Source organism: Elephantulus edwardii, unplaced genomic scaffold (genome assembly GCF_000299155.1).
Source record: "Elephantulus edwardii isolate Elephantulus edwardi_28Jun2011 unplaced genomic scaffold, EleEdw1.0 scaffold00148, whole genome shotgun sequence".
NCBI lineage: Eukaryota > Metazoa > Chordata > Mammalia > Macroscelidea > Macroscelididae > Elephantulus > Elephantulus edwardii.
The window spans coordinates 4,721,736-4,738,194 of record NW_006399898.1 but is presented as its reverse complement, the minus strand read 5'-3'; the positions used below and the strand labels follow the sequence as shown (position 1 = coordinate 4,738,194).

At 44.4% G+C, this 16,459-nt stretch overlaps 1 protein-coding gene across 1 annotated transcript in view; it reads left to right on the top strand.

The window, feature by feature from the left end:
- DENR (density-regulated protein) overlaps window positions 1-12,343 on the top strand; it is a 13,115-nt gene extending 772 nt beyond the window's left edge. The window contains exons 2-8 of the mRNA XM_006894640.1: window positions 1-119; window positions 5,028-5,047; window positions 7,471-7,555; window positions 9,194-9,277; window positions 11,050-11,166; window positions 12,045-12,184; window positions 12,299-12,343. The exon at window positions 1-119 is cut by the window's left edge and continues 3 nt beyond it. Of these exons, the coding sequence (XP_006894702.1) occupies window positions 11-119; window positions 5,028-5,047; window positions 7,471-7,555; window positions 9,194-9,277; window positions 11,050-11,166; window positions 12,045-12,184; window positions 12,299-12,343 (600 nt within the window). The 5' untranslated portion in view covers window positions 1-10. The remainder of the gene's footprint in view (window positions 120-5,027; window positions 5,048-7,470; window positions 7,556-9,193; window positions 9,278-11,049; window positions 11,167-12,044; window positions 12,185-12,298) is intronic.
- The last annotated feature ends 4,116 nt before the right edge of the window (window positions 12,344-16,459 follow it).

The window sequence follows — 16,459 nt, the reverse complement described above, 5'->3', positions numbered from 1 at the left end:
GGTGTGTGAGATGGCTACTGACCTTTCTGATTCCAGCGGGCCTGACTGTAAAGGAGACCCGAAGAGCAACGCTGCCAGGCCGGATACAGATTACCCACTTCGCGTGCTTTATTGCGGAGGTAAGTGCTGCAGGAAGAGGCCTCCGGGCCTCCCTAGTTCCACGTTTGGTCATGTTAAACTCTTTTTTTTCTTTCTTCTCTTGCTTTTGATATTTGATGAATCCTTGCAAGAGATGGGTTTGCATGTCGAAACACGGGTTAACATAAACTTGTTTGGCCAAAAGAACATTGGTGGGTTAAAATGAAACTCTTTAAGTGAAAGGTTGGTGGTTCGAGCCCACCAGTCACTCACATAGAAGAGCGATGAAAAATTCTCTCTTAAAGATTGAGGGCTTTGGAAAGTCCTCTGGGGCAGTTCTGCAGTGTCCTGTGCGGTTGTTGCGAGTTGGAATGCAATCCACTTCAGCGGGTGAGCTGTGTGACGGTGTTTGGCGTTCCACGTGGAGAAGCTTACGGTCCAGGTGAAATGTTTTCTCCTTTGCTGTGAAGTCACTTCGGACTCAAGGCAAACCCCACATGTTACAGAGTGGAACTCAGCTGGGGAAGGTTTGTCTTGGTCTCAATCTTTACAGAAGCAGATCTTTAACGCCGCAGCTCGGGTCACATTGCTAACTTTTAGTAGCAGAGCACAAAGCCTCTGTGCCATTCAAGGACCAGCAGTTGTAATGCCCACCCATTACCCTCAAGTCGATTCCAGTTCATAGCAGTGCTGCCGGACAAAACAGCACTGTCTCAGGGTTTCCAAGGCTGTGAATCTTTACAGAAGCAAGACTCTCACACCTTCCTCCCCTCCAGCCTCTGCTGGGTTTGAACCACTGACCTTTTGGTTGGCACCTAGGTGCGTTAATAGGTGCCCCACATGGCAGTTAGAATAGACATATGATAAAGATCTTTTCAGCCTGATATTTAAGTGCTAGTCTGGCTGCCGAAGGAGGACTTTCTGGAAGATATCTAAGGACTTAGTAAGGACTAGGTTCAAGGCTGAGGGAATGACATATGAGAAAAGATTTGGTGCATGTCTGTGGACATAGCAGATGAGCAGAGAAATGGATATCAGGGTAGTCTTTGTTTAAATAACAATTGAGATAACATAGCTTTTCAAAGTTACGTATCAACTACGATGGCACAGATGAACTTGAAGATTTTCACTAGTTTCTACAAAGTATATTAAAAAGTACTGGTGACGAGTGCAAAAGTTACATCAGCGGTTTAAAAGAATCACCTCAGTAACAGGATTGATACTGATTATGACATGATAAATTATTGCAAGAATGTTGGAAATAGTGTTTTGTTGTTTTTTTTTTGAAATAGTGTTTTTTAACACAATAAGCAGCGACAATACGTAATGGATCTTGCCAGGTGAAATGCGTGAAATGATATAGATTACATATGTGGAAGGGATTGCTGGATAAACTTACAGCAAGAGATGTTACAGCAAGGCCAGAGATTGACACTATCAATTGCTCATGCGCAAATTCGAGTTGAAGCTGGGGAAAATGAGAAATAAATGCTCTGGACTCAAAGTACAGACCAGAGTATGTTTATCAGTCTTATTCACTGTTTAAAGCCATTTGACAAATTATGGATAACATTGTGGAAGTTTAGGAACTTAATTATGTTCATTTGAACTCAGCTAACAAGTATTACATGATTTCAACTTTGTACAATAAGCAAATCTGATAAATTGGACTCTGAAGAATGTGGCATTAGGATTAGAGGTAGACCTGTGATACGCAGATGACACAACCTTGTTGCTGAAAGTGAAGAGAGCTTTAAGTGCTCTGTGATGGAGATCAAAGACTTCAGTCAGGAATCCTATCTCTGGGCCAATAAGTAGCATCTGATAAACAGAGAAAACGTTGGCATTACCAGGGGTTTTATTTTTACTAGGTTCCAAAATCAACATCCACAGAATCAACAGTTAAGAATCAAATAACAAGGGGAGCTCTGGTGGCCTAGTGGCAAGAAGCTGCATTGCAAACCCAGAGGCACATGGTTCGAATCCACCAGATGCTCTGCCACGGAAGGAGGGACTATCTCCTCCTGTACCAGTCAGATCCAATTTGACGGTACACACACACACACACACACACACACACACACAGATAAAAAAAAGAATCAAATAACATTGTACTCTGTATGAACTGCAGAATTATCTCTTGAAAGTGTTTAACAGCAAAGATGTCATTTTATAAACTTAAGATGCACTTGATTCCAGCCATGTTGTCTTCAGCTGCCTGATGGTTTCAAGAGTTGGACAATGAGTAAGAAAGATTGAAGAATTAATGCCTTAGAAATGTATTTGCAGACAATGTTATATACTATGGACTGCCAGATAAAGGAACAAATATATTTGGAAACTCGGATTTTAGAAGCAAGGATGGTGTAACTTTGGATGTTTTTTGGTTATGACCTGTCCCTGAACAAAGATGGCGTGCTCGGTAAAGTAGAGAATCAGCACGAAAGAGGAAGACTGAGCTGGACTGACGCCGTGGGAGTTGTTAGGAGGATGGGCTAGGCAGTGTTCATTCTGTTGTACTATGCATTGAGCAATAGCATCAAAATAGTCTATTTACTCAGGATTTGCTTTGTTTGAATGGCCCCTCCACCATTTTCAGTATAAACAATTTATGTGTAGAAGTGCTGTATTTTTTTTCTCTCAGTGCCTTGGAATGTTTGAGAAAAATTTGAAGGCTCACGTCAATGCATTTATTCTCAGTGATTATTTCTGAGCACTTGTGAGCAGGGTTTCAGATACTGGGGTCCAGGTAGTGAAGAAGTCAGGCAAGGTCTCCGTTCTTGGGTTCCCCGCGTTTTTGTGAGTGGTAACGAAACCTTGTCTGGAGCCCAAGGATTGGAGAAGAGTCGTTAAGTGTTACCATCCGAACCATGTGATCTTAGAGCAGGCTTTGCTTACTGAATCCAGCACTTAGCAGGCCTGCGACCTTGGGCGTGTTGCTGAGGTTCTTGAAAAAAGTGGTGACGTTGAGAAGGGTTTCGTTTGGAGATGAATGATGGGTTCCTTTTCCCAATGTGATGCATTTATCTGAAGGAAAGAGTACAAGTGCTTTGAAATTGGCATCAGGGAGGAAGAGAAAGAAAGATTTGGTCTCCAGAAGCCTTAGGTTCTGATGGTAGAAAGTATATATTTTTTGAGGAACAGAGAGAAGCTCTAAAAAAAGGAGATCCTTGAGAAAGTGTGAAACACAATGTATATGAATTTTGTACGCAAACCAATATAAAATAAAAATTTTTTAAAAAAATCCGTGGAGAGAGCCTTTCTACAGAGATGGCACCATAGTGAGGAAGGAAATCCCTGCTGTTCTTAAAACTGAAGCCAAAGCAAAAGCGTTAGAAGACAAGAAGGCATCCTGAAGGGCATCCACAGGTAAGAAGAATATTCACACGTCACCCCTCTTCTGGTGGCCTAAGATGCTGAGACTCCGGATGCAGTCCAGATACCCCCGGGGGAGCACCCCCAGGAGAAACAGGCTTGACCACTATACCATCACGTCCAGTTTCCCCTGACCTCTGAGTCAGCCATGGAGAAGATAGAAGATAACAACACGTGTTCATTGTGGATGTCAAGGCCAACAAGCACCAAATCAGATAAGCTGTTAAGAAGCTCTGTGACGTTGATCTGACCAAGGTCAACACCTTGATTAGGCCTGATGGAGAGAAGAAGGCCTGTGTTCGACTTGCTCCTGACTATGATGCTTTGGATGTTGCCAACAAAATTGGGATCCTCTAAACTGAGTCCAGCTAATTCAAAATGCAAGTTTTTATCACCGGCCTCCCCCCCAAAAAATCCCTATCAAAACATAGTAAACACAAAAACAGTGGTAATAAAGACTATATATAAGGTCACGGAGTAAGCTTCAATAAATTTAACACCCACAGAAAAGAGAGATCCTGCAGATGGACCTGGAGAGCCAGCTGGGTAGATTGCAGCGGTTGAGAAATTCACCTTGGAATGTTTCACATTTCTTGGTATAAAACTTTTAAAATGATGCGTGATTTTACTTTGATGTCCCCTAACTTTTTCGATTATAAAAGTATTTAAACATACAGAAAAATTTACCGAGACCACCTCTTAACCTCCACCAAAATTTTATAATTAACATCCTGCATAGTATAAAGAAATTTTTTTAAGAAAAATTTTAAGAATAATATAAAAATTCCTGACTGTCTTCCTCCAGACTTCTCACTCACACACACATATTCTGTTGATTCTCATTTCTCTCAACATTGATGCTGTTATTTAGTCTTATTACGATTTCTCTCAATTGTCCACATTATATCCTTGATAGAAAAAAAGACAATTGAATCTCACATTCAGCAGTGAAAACTGGCATGCGTGTTTCCTTATTCATTACCTTCTTGTTGATGCCGATTCTCAGAGACTGATGTGGACACATAGAGTTAGATTAATTAAAGTGTACACGATCATCTGTTTTGACTGTTAGGAGTTTCAGGACATCAGTACTGAGGGATACAAGCCAGTCATTTCGTAGAACATCCCTCGTTTTGGGCTGATGTGTTTTTTTAGGATCAGATTCTGTTTGTGGGTTCCTAGCAAGAACAGTGCACTGAAGGGACTGCTGTTGGGTAGATGCAGAAATCAAGATAGTGTCTGTGACGACGCTGTGTGGCTCTCTTGGTGGAAACCGTAAGTAGTGCTGCAAACCAAAGGTGAATCGAGTTCCACCTGCAGCTTCGAGGGAGAAAGTCAGTGCCCTCCCGTTGCTTACGGCCTCCAAAATCCCACTCGAGGCTCAGCTGGGAGTTGATGCTGGCTTGGCAGCAGTGAGGGGGTGTGGTTTAAAAAACCCACATGGGGAAACTCATGTATGTACAAAGCAGGATATGGACAAGTGAGAGGAAGAAAATAGACATGAAGTCTTTCAATGAACCCTATGTTAAAATGTCACATCTTTCTCCTTTTTTCCCTTGTCTCCGTTTCTCCAGTCTGTTCATTACCAGTAGAGGTAAGTCCTTTTCAAATACTCCCTTTTGTTAACTTAGGCAGCTACAATTTTCCCCCTGGTTTTTGAATATGCTTATTACATGTAAATTATATGTAAATTTAACAATGTTAAAAAAATAAGGACTACTAATACAAGGTTCCAGTCTGAATTTTCGTTTGTAGACCAGCTAAGATTGTGATTCAGATGATTTCAGATCATAAAGACAGTGTTTCCTGGTATGGTCTGTTGTATGTATTACGGTTTGGGGTTTGATTTCGTTTCCTTTTTTTAGAGATAACTTGCAAACTTTTCTCGCCTATCTCCTAGTTTCCTTGTCATTCAGTGGTTGAGGCTCAGTCTTGCACAGAGAACTTTAAAGGCTTTCTCATGGGTAAGTTAGGAGCTCTTGTGGCCTAGTAGTAAGAGGCTGCGCTGCAGACCCAAAGCCACGCTGTTCAAACCCACCAGCTGCTCCGTGGGAGAAGGGTGGGCAGTCTCCTGTGTGATTTACAGCCTCTGAACACCGGCTGGAGGCTCAGCGCCTGGTCGGTTATGACTCACTCCACAGTGCCCAGCAACAGCGGTTAAAGAGGGCACAAGGACAGGTGCTTTGAATCCATGAGTTGCTCCATAGGAGAAAACGGGGCATGTCCTGCCATGCTGTTCACAGCTTCTAAAACCCCCTAGAGAGTTGATTCTGACTCAGCGGCACAAACCACCTTAAAGTTAAAGGTCAGTGTTTGAACCCACTGGCCACTCCAGGGAGAAAGGTGTGGCAGTCAGCTTCCAGCAAGACGCACAGCCACGGACAAATCCTGTGGGGCAGTTCGCTGCTTGGTCGTGAGTCAGTGTCAACCAGCAGCAGCCAGGAGAGAGAACTGTTGCTTCTTGGAATTTTGTGGTCATAAATCCTGGTGACTTTGACTAACATACGTGTTTTTCAGTTGGCTATACAGTTTGGACCTTTGCAAAAATTGCCAGCTAGTTAAGCAGAATTGTAACCATTTTTTTTAAAGTGTTTAAAGTGAAAAGTTACACAGCAAATTAAGTTCCCGTTTAACTCTTTTTATTACATAGAGTACCTTTTCCACAGTGGGTCAGTGGTTTCGTTACCTCCGTCCTGTTTATGTTGACCTGACGTCTAGGCCCGTCCTTGTCTCCCTTGTCTTTGTTTCTGGGTAAATGTTAACTGTGGTTTCATAGGGTCATCTGAGGAGTGACCATGTTGACTGGTGATAGTATATTTTACAAGCCAGTCTATTATTTGGCTGAAATAATAGCTTCCATTCCAAGTTCAAAGACTGTCTTAGGCTGATAGTCTTGAGGGGTACTTCTAGTCTGTTGGTCCAGTAGAGCTGGTCTTTTTTTTTCGGAATTTGAATTTTTTTTCCCCAGCGGAGCATCTGGTGAATTCGAACCGCGTGCCTTCAGGATTGCAGCTTAGCTTCTTGCCACTAGGCCACCAGAGCTCTCTCGGAATTTGAATTTTTTAATCTCCTCCTTCTGCCATTCTATCTGGGACCCTCCGTTGTGTCACTCAGACGACTGGCAGTGGTAGCCAGGCACCCTCTAGGTCTCTGGTCTCAGTTAGCCTTGACCACGGTCCAGGTGGGTTCTTAGTCCTCTACACTGGTTCCTTTGAATCTTGGTCTTCATAACCAAGTAGAGGGGAAAGTGAGCATAAATTGTCTCCAAAACTTTAGAATTTGTTAATAAACTTCCAATCTATCTGCCCATAGCAAGACCCAGGGGGACCTGGTCCTGTTTCTTTGTTCCTTTTCAGTTTGGGTGAAGGCTTACTGAGCGCTTTAGTGTTCCATCCCAGAGCGTGTACGTGTTTTGTTTGATCACGATCGTTGCAGTCCCAGGATGTAACGACAACACTCTCCTCCCTACTTCTGTCCTGGCTTTCCGTCCATCCTTCTCTCCTGCCCCTTGTTCTGATCATCAGTGATTGATTACGCTGAGGAGGATAGACTTCCTGTGTTGCTCTTGTTGTCCACAAGGTAAATCCTGGGGCTGGATTCAGTGCCAGGTTGAGGGGTGTCGGGGGCCACAGGCTTGAGCTCCCCTTAACCTCCATTAAACCAGGGTATCTGGCTTTCCATTATGGTTTTGGATTTTGTTCTGCGTTTTCCGCCCCGTCTGCCCAGGCCTCTCTGTAACCACTTAGTCATTTTCCTAGTGGTCCTTCACTCTGATGGAGAGGAGATGAATTGATCCAGTGAGGCGGTCCCTGACCCCTCTTTTTAGTTTCTGGTTTTTGACGATGTGTTTCCTGGCCCTTGAGAGGGTATACCTCTCCTGTGGGGAAGAAGGTAGGTCGGTCCATGATTCCTTGGACAGCAGGTGGAGGGAATGCTTTGTCATGAAAACATGTGGTTGATTGAAATGTTCTGCTGTGACTCTTGCAATGGTTAAATCTATTGTTTTTCTCTCCCCAGTACTGTGAATACATGCCAGATGTTGCTAAATGTAGACAATGGTTAGAGAAGAATTTTCCGAAGGAGTTTGCAAAGCTTAGTGTAGGTAAGAACATTTTCTTTTCCTGTCATCAAAGCTTTTGGACCTGAAGAAAATGTGTATCTGATGTTCTTTCTAAAATTAAGGCAATATTCCTAGGATATCACAGCTGCAAGGTAGCTGGTTACCGTAGTTAAGTGCTAACCCAGACCTCTGCTTCTGTAAAGATTGCAGTCTTAGAAGCTATGGATCAATTCTACTATGTCCTGCAAGGGTCACTGTGGCTTGGAATGAGCTTGATGCCAGTGGGGAGGTTTTTCATGGAACATTAAGTTCGTGGATTAAAATATCTTCTACGGGACGCTACACCACTCTGTGCGTCTTCTTTCTGAGATTCAGTGGGTCAGTTTATAGAAAAAAGATTTCCTGGTTTAGGGACAAGCACATTTTCAGACTTTGTTTTATCCCACGACACACTTCTTGTGACGCTTGTCCAGTTAAAGGAGGTGAGGTGTGAACCATGTGGGTGTCTGTGGGAAAACATGTCAGGTGGTGGCCACAGCTGGTGCAAAGGCCCTGAGGCAGCCTGCAGCCAAGAACCCGTTGTGTATGGAACTGATTTGAAGGAGCTGGAGGAAGCAGAATCGGGCACAGTGGGGTGTAGATTTTTTAGGGCCTTGTAGCCATCCTGGCTTTCACTGTCAGAAGGCAGGTTTTGAGCAGAACGAAACCTGTTTGAGCAGCTTTACTGTGGCTGCCATGTTGAGAATAGATGGAGGGTGGGATGGGGAGAGCCTTGCAGGAATCTCCTCAGGAGATGCAGTAACTCCAGACAGAGCTGCGTGGGTCCGGGGGAAGCACAGGTGCACAGACGACCTAGGTTTTCTGAGCTGTGAGGCATTTTCAGGTTTTGGTCTCAGTGACTAGAAGAATGACACTGCGGGTGCCTGGGGTGGAAACTGAGAGGAGAGATTAGCTTTGTTCAGCCTGATTGGTGGACAGGATTACCTAGGCTGGGAGCACAACACAAACTCATCCAGTTGATTCTGACCCGAGCAGACCTGGCACAGGACAGGGGACCGCTGCGTGGGGGGTTTCTCCAAGGCTGAATCTTCACAGAAGCAGAGGGGAGCAGCTGGTGGGTGTGAACCCTGGTCCCCCGGCTTAACAGCCAAGCACTTACTGGCTATGCCCATCATAGCGCCTTAGTCGGAGAATAAAGCCAAAAAACCAGCCTAGAGTCCAGGGGTGATTCACGGCTGCTTCGATTTTCTATGAAGCACGAGCCCTGAAGCTGGATCTGGGCCTTTGGAGGCAGGTAGTGCACAGGCACCGTTGGTGGTCAGCTGAGAAGCCCTCCCCCTCTCCCGTGTGGTGTTAAGAGTTAGCCAGGGGGTGGTCTGCCCAGGATAGGGTTGAAGGCCTTGGAGGCGAGGCATCTCTCCTCCAGGGTAGACTTCCTGGTAACAAAATCAATCTCCTTAAATCCTATCACTGCTGCAGAACCTGGGTTTTTTATGTGGCTAAAAAGAAAATCCTAATCTTCACCTCGCAAAGGCCTTATTGCTTTCTGTCCTTCGAATCTAGACACTAACGTGGTTTTTCTAAGTGTCCTGTCGGTTTGGGCGTGCTTGGGAGGTGATTTCTTTCATTAAAGGCAGTCTGAACGGTGGTGATGCCTTTGCGTTTCGTTTGTCTGTCTAGGCAATTCCCCCAAACAAGAAGCTGGAATCAGCGAGGGTCAAGGAACGGCAGGGGAGGAGGAGGAAAAGAAGAAGCAGAAGAGAGGTAGGACTTCCTCCTGTCTGTGTTTAGATTCGTTCCCAGAGCGAGCGTGTGCGCCTGGTACCTGACCGTCACGTGTGTATTGGCCGGAGGATGTGAGAGTCTATCCTCGGAGGGCTGCCCGGCTGTGGTGTGACTGGGGCCTTTGCAGTGTGTTGGACCTTCAAGCTTGCTGCTTTGCGTGGGGGGATTGTTTACGGCATTAAAACTCTGCTGCCTTGTTATTAAAGGCCTGTGCATCCTGTTGAACCAGTGTCGGTGCATTTATGTAAGCTTTATCCTTGCCTTGTTACTTTTGAAAGCTTAGCAAGAAGGCGGGACCAGACGCTCCTCCTCCTGGCCCTCGAAGGCTTTGGTAGCTGGTCCCCCACCTGCCCCTGCTCTCTCCTGCTCCCCCTCTCACGCCACCACCCCCTCAGTGTGTCCTTTGGTTCCTGTTCTCAGCTGATGACTTCATTGGTTTTTTCTCCCCATCTGATAGGAAGGAGCCCTGCTGGCCCAACAGATTTAAGTGTGTCAGTGCAGACTGAGAGGTTGTCAGTTCAAATCCTGTGGCCACTCGGCAGGAGAAAGATGAGGCCGTCTTCTTCCGTAAAGATTACAGCCTAGGGGACTGTTCCTCTCTTTCCTGTAGGGTCTCTGTGTGTTTGAATCAGCACGACAACGTTGGATTATTGTCTCTAAATAGTGCTGCCACATCTTCCCTTCTGCCACCACTCCACTCTCCTCAACCTCATCGCTGTGCTGTCAGAGATTCACGGCTGACCCTCCCTTGGGCTTCTGAGGATGGAAATGGCACGTGAGGAGATGGCCTGTCCTTCTGCAGAGCCACTGGTGGATTCAGTGCCAGAGAGGTGTTGCCAGTGGGCGGTTGGTGCAGCTCCCTCCAGACGCACCGTCAGATCTGCCCACTGGACACTTAGGATTCCTCAGCCTGCCTTGCTAGGCCCTGCCCGGGTCACACAGGCACCTCAGACTCAGCTCTTCCAAAATAAAAAAGTCTGCTTTCGGTCTGCTGCTTTTCAGCTACTAAACGCCCAGTCTGTATGCAGACCTCTAAGGCACACACCCGAGAGCCAACTTAGCCTCTGTCCGTTGGCACGTGGAGTGCAGTCGTAAGTTCCCCTCCCTCTTCCGGGCTCTGTCTGCCCTCCGATTGTAGCCAGTTCTGCCTGAGTCAGTCCTGGAATCTCCTCACTGCCTTTCCTTCCAGCTGTCTTTGTGAGCCCCCTCTTCACTGTCATCGAGGGAGCCCTGGTCATTTCGCCCCTCCAGCCTCTTTCTATGGCTTCTCTTCGCCAGTGCCCAGTTGCCAGAACTCGGTGGACTGGCCTCATGGGGACTTGTCTGTGATCTTTGCTTTTCTGGCTTTATCTGCCACGTAATCCATGATGAATGAATCCGCATCCTAGTGAGTGCAGTTTCCCAGTAGAATCCCTTTTCTGATCTCTGTGCTCGTTCCTGTCCTGTGTCCTGGAAAGCCTTTGATTATCCTTCACCTGGGCAGCCCCTCATGCGTCAAGACCCAACTTAGATTGGGTCACCTTGTCCTCCAGAAGCCCAGCCACGCCCTCTGAGCAAAGCTGCCGTGGTGTCTCAATGATCGTTTGTTGAATGCATGTTCATACGTGTTGTTTACTGATTTTGTATTTGAGGGAATATGTTTAAAAACCAATTTTTTTGTACCTTTGAAAAGTTAAATTTAAAGAGATAGTATTCTGTGATTAGTCATAGGAAAAACCAAAGTATTAATGCTGACCTCTCCTTAAATAAAGGTGGAAGGGGTCAGATCAAACAGAAAAAGAAGACTGTGCCACAGAAGGTGACAATCGCCAAGATACCCAGAGCAAAGAAGAAATACGTCACCAGAGTGTGTGGCCTCGCCACCTTCGGTAAGGTCAGGTCCGAGTGCGTTTACAGTGGGAAAGGTGCACGCCGTGCTCTGTCTCTTTTTAACATGGGATCGTAGAAACTTTACACGTCTGGTTTTTACTAAGAAAAGACAAAATGAGGTTAGAAATGCTTTTCTAACTACAGTCGGTTGATTATATGTCTTCTTTTTAATGAAAGTTTACACAACAGAACTGGGTTTTCATTTGACAGTTTCTGTGCTGCTTTTTTTTAAATGACATTAGTTGCGATTCCCCACGTGTAGCAGCCCTCGACCCTCTTCTTCCCTGTGTGAGTTCAGTTCCCATCTCAGAAGGTTGTTGTTCCGGGGAGTGGTCTGATCTGTGGGGTCTGTGCAGCCTTGCTGGCCGAGCATAGACCGTGACTCGTCCCCTCTGACAGTGGTGGATGAGGATGGGGGGAGACGGGTAGTGGCCGACTGCCTGACTCCAGAGTCATTCTGGTCCCCAGAGACCTTGAGACAGTAGTGAAAACTAGGGTAAAAACGTAAAACAAGGTTCCTTCATGTGACAACAAATATTATAAAACTGTCATTGTAAATATCGAGATTCGCTTCTGGGTTGTAAACAGTTCTTCTGTGGAAGGGGATGAAAATAAGAGTGTCACTCCTATTTTAAATGCAGTGCTCAGAATGTGTGTGTGTGTGTGTATTTTAAAAAAGGGTAATGCCTTTTGATGTACTTTATTTGACCACTTGATACAGTAGTTTAAAAGAAATAGGAAGCCTCTTAAAGAAATCTGTTTTAGGAAATCTTCTTCTGCTTTATGAATTTAAATGGCAGATTAAAGTTTCTTAAATGGAAGAATTCTTTGCCCCACAATTCTGATTACAGTATTCTTTCTTTTTGTTACAACTCAGAAATTGATCTTAAAGAAGCACAAAGATTTTTTGCTCAGAAATTCTCCTGCGGTGCCTCAGTCACGGGGGAGGATGAGATCATCATTCAGGGAGATTTTACAGATGACATAATCGATGTCATTCAGGAGAAGTGGCCAGAGGTGAGTCGGTTGACCCTGTGCATCTGAGGAAAAGCCTGTATGTGTGTGAGGTAGCAGCCTCCCTGCCAGTCTCCTGATAGCATCCTCTTGAAATTCAGTTCTCTTCTTTCACAGGTGGATGATGACAGCATTGAAGATCTCGGAGAAGTAAAGAAGTGATGTTGGAAACATGTCTGTATTTAATGATCTGAACTGAGAGTTGAAATGGCCAAAGAGAGGGAGGCCTTTTACAAATATATATCTATTTATCCTACAGTTAAACTGTAGACAACCCTTGTCCTTGGCGTTTTCACTGTTCTGTACAAGGCTGCTTGGTTCGTTGTTTTGTTGGGGTTTTTTTTGTTTTGTTTTGTTTTTGGTTTTTGGTTTTTTTTTTTAATTGCCAAAGTCTAATCAACAGGGGAGACTTTCGTGCTTACGCATGAAATAGAACTTTAGTGAAATAAAAATTTTTGGTCATTTGGTACTGACTTTTTCTCCCGCTCTTTTTTCCTTTTTGAAGATTCGCTCTGGCCCTTTTATAAGAGGCATTTCTTTTGGAGACTTTCTGATGTAAAGTGTAGCTGTAGAAATTCTGTCATTCTGATCTCCTGACTGTCTGTCTCCGGCCTTTCTGGCACGATCGTCTTCTAACGCATGTGGATCTGATCACCCTGTGGTTGAGTCTGCTTTGTTGTTGCCTATAAAATCCTCTCTGTGGGTACAGTAATGCACCGTTTCTAGGAGAGGTTCCCAACTGTAGGAAAACTTTTGGGAAAGGATGTTAAAGGCTTACAGCCATCGCACTGTTTAACCTGCTCAGCCAATCCCTGGACATTGTCCTAAAGAAAGAATCCGTGCTCTATAAACCTGAGCGTGAGAGAGTGTTTTCATCACATGGTCTTCCTAATCCCAAGAATGTAAGTGAACAGTTGAGGGAGTAGGTCAGGAGCCTGTGGTGCAGCGCACAGCAGAACAGCGTTGTGCGTGCCATCGCGTGCCCACGGCGGTCCATGCAGAACAGAACACAGCCTGGTCCTGCACGTCCTCACGGCTGTGGCCGTTTCGGAACCTCTGTGTCTGTCTGTTTTAGTCAGCCTCTTTTTCACTGACACCCAACATTTCTCAAGCACGACGTCCTTTTGCTAGGGTGGTCTCTCCTGGTTGCAGCTCCAACATACGAGACAAAATCCCGCCATCCCCACTTCAAAGGATCATCTCTCTGAACTTCTTGTGAGACAGATTCACTTCTTCTCGCAGTCTGGTGTATTATGCAGAAGTTGAAAAATCGTTTGACCCAAGAGTAACTGGAGACCTGTTTGGTACTAGCACATGGGGGCAGGCCCCAAAGACACATTTGTGCACATTGATTTCAAATGATGGTAAAAATACATCTTAACAAAAATACCTGCCATTTCAACATTTTTTACATGTACAATTTAGTATATTTGCACAATTAATTTGTGTCACTCTCTGTAAGAAAGTGATTGACAGTTCGTATTCTGGCTACAATGATACGAATAAAATCCAGCAGACCAGTAATTACCCCTCAGCCACCAGAGCTCCCGAATGAACTACAGAAATATTTGCATCTATTCTAGATAGGGGAAGATGTCGCGCGGTTTTTGCGTCTTCGATTACCTGGGAAGATGCAGTGTCAAGGACTGCAGCCTACAATATGGATTGAGGCTCAATGTCAAGAAGACAAAGATTCTCACTACTAGACCAATTGGCAGCATCAGGATGGATGGTGAAGAGATTGAGATTGTACACAGCTTTAGTTTGCTTGGCCCCCACAGTCAACAGTCTTGGCACCAGTAGCCAGGAAATTAAAAGGTGTATTGCCATGGGAAAGTCTGCTGTTAGAGATCTCTCCAAAGTACTGAAGAGCAGTGTTGTCTCTCTGGAGACTAAGGTGCGTCTGATACAGGCCATGGTCTTCGCAATCACTTGTTATGCATCAGAGAGTTGGACAGTGGCCAAGGAGGATAGAAGGAGAATGATTCCTTTGAGCTGTGGTGCTGGAGAAGAGTATTGAGAATACCATGGACTGCTAGGAAAACAAACAGATTTGTCCTGGAAAGGGTTAAACCGGGTGGCTCCTTGGAGGCAAGGATTCTGAGGCTCCGTCTAACATACTTTGGACATGTTGTGAGGAGAGACAGGTCCTTGGAGAAGGACATCATGCTTGGGAGGGTGGAGGGACAGTGCAGGAGGGGAAGACCCTCTATGAGGTGGATTGATTCAGTGACTGGGATAATCGGGATGGGAGTGTCAGAGACAGTGCGATTGGCACAGGACAGAGTGGAGTTTAGGGCTGTTGTACATAGGGTCGCTATGAGTCGCAAGCGACTTGACAGCTCATAACAACAACATCATCCTAGATAGAAAATCTAGAAATGGAAACGTTTTCTTAGAGAGATGGACAATTCTAATTGCTACATTAAATTAATCTAAACTTGTTTCTATAAAGATCTTAAGTCAGGTGCTGCAACTTGAAATGAAAAATGTGGATAATTTAAATTGCTGAAGAAATATTTGAGAAACGCAGGACCCACAAAAAACATTGCACATTGACATACAAATTGAAGTCTTGAGTGGATGAGAAGTTTTAGAAATAATTACAGTTTTAGAGAAGGATATCAAATAAATAATGAAGATAATGAGGTTCTGTGTTAACGGTCTTAAGAACTGTGATGAAGCGAATTTGTCCCCCGAGACCGTTCAGTGTGAGTTGTGGAGCGTTTTCTTGGTGCTTCAATGTGTCTTCATGTAAAGATTCCTAATGTTCACAGATAGCAAATGCAGTTTCAGTCCGTCCACAGCCAGCAATGAATGCTCCTGCAGAAAAATGCATTATTAAAATGATCCTTGTGTATATCATTTGGCAATCTTTTTGTTTGGCCTGAAATTTAAAATGCAACAGTTTTATCTCTGAATAAAAGGTAGCATTGATTAAGATTGGTTTTCATTAACTTACATACTATGTAAATGTTTTTTATGGCCTCTTTTGGCAAAAAGAATACCAACTTAGAAACAGCTTTATCCCATAAACGTGATATTTGCCATGATTGAGCTGGCAACTCCACATGCAAATACACTTTTTTTTGCAAATACACTTTTGACTAGTAATGTTTTATTCATTTAAAAAAAAAGATATTAGCAATTTAAAACTTAATACAGAAAGGCCTCTAGTTACTGTTACTTCTGATAATTGTAACACTTCTGTCAAAATAATTGAAAAATTAATTTCTTTTTATTAACACTTTTAATTTGTGATTTGAGTTGTTTCAGAGCAAATTGACTTTTCATTCAACTCTTCCTACACATTTTCTATTAATTATAATAACCACATTGCAAATGCACTCCTCCTGACTTACCTCTGTGACTCTTGTTTTCATCAATCCTCATGCCCCTTCTGCTTTCTGAACATTACCCTTGAGTAATGCTGTCCTTTCAATCTTACAAGGTTAAAGATTAATTCTCCCTCATTGTAATCGCTTGCCATGGAGCTGAGAGCTGGACAGTGACCGAGAGTGACGGAAGAGGAACTGAAGGCTTTGCACTGTATTGGAGAAGACCAAAGTTATATCTTGAGAAAAGTGCAGCCAAAGGGCTGCTTAGAGTCCAGGATGGCAGCATGTGGGCATGTTGCTAGGAGAGGCTATTCCTTGGAAAGGGGACATATCTTGGTTGGTGGAGGGTCTGCAGAAGAAAAACCCTCAAGGAAGATTCATTGACCCAGTGACTGTAGCAGTGAGCTCAGGTGTGCCGTGGGTGATGAAGGTGCCGCTGGCTGAAGAGGACAAAGTTCAGATCTGTCATACACAGGGTCATTAATGAGTTCTGCTCGCCAGCACGTAAGGAATGGATGGCGTGACAAGAGAGGCAATCGGGGTTTAAATGTGGAGTTCCGAAAGCATTTTGAACACTGAAGAGGTTCCACGCGGAGGTTAGATTCAGCCTGAATAGTTTTATTGTGGCAATGCGTCATGGCTGTCGGCATAGCTCTTGTCAAGTCAGATCAGATATTTTCTATTTTGTTTTCATTCATCTATTGTTTCTGGGTGTTTTTTTTAAACTTATTAATTTTAATGAAAGTTTACAGAGACTGGATTTCCATTCATTCACTGTTGCACTTTTCTCCCTGCCCACCCCTCCCCAATTCACTTTTCTTTTTGATGATGTTGTTTGTTATGTGCTGTCGAGTCGTTTGCGACTCATAGCGACCCTATGTACAACAGCCCTAAACTGTGCTCTATCCTGTGCCAATCTCATTGCCTTTGACACGCCCAT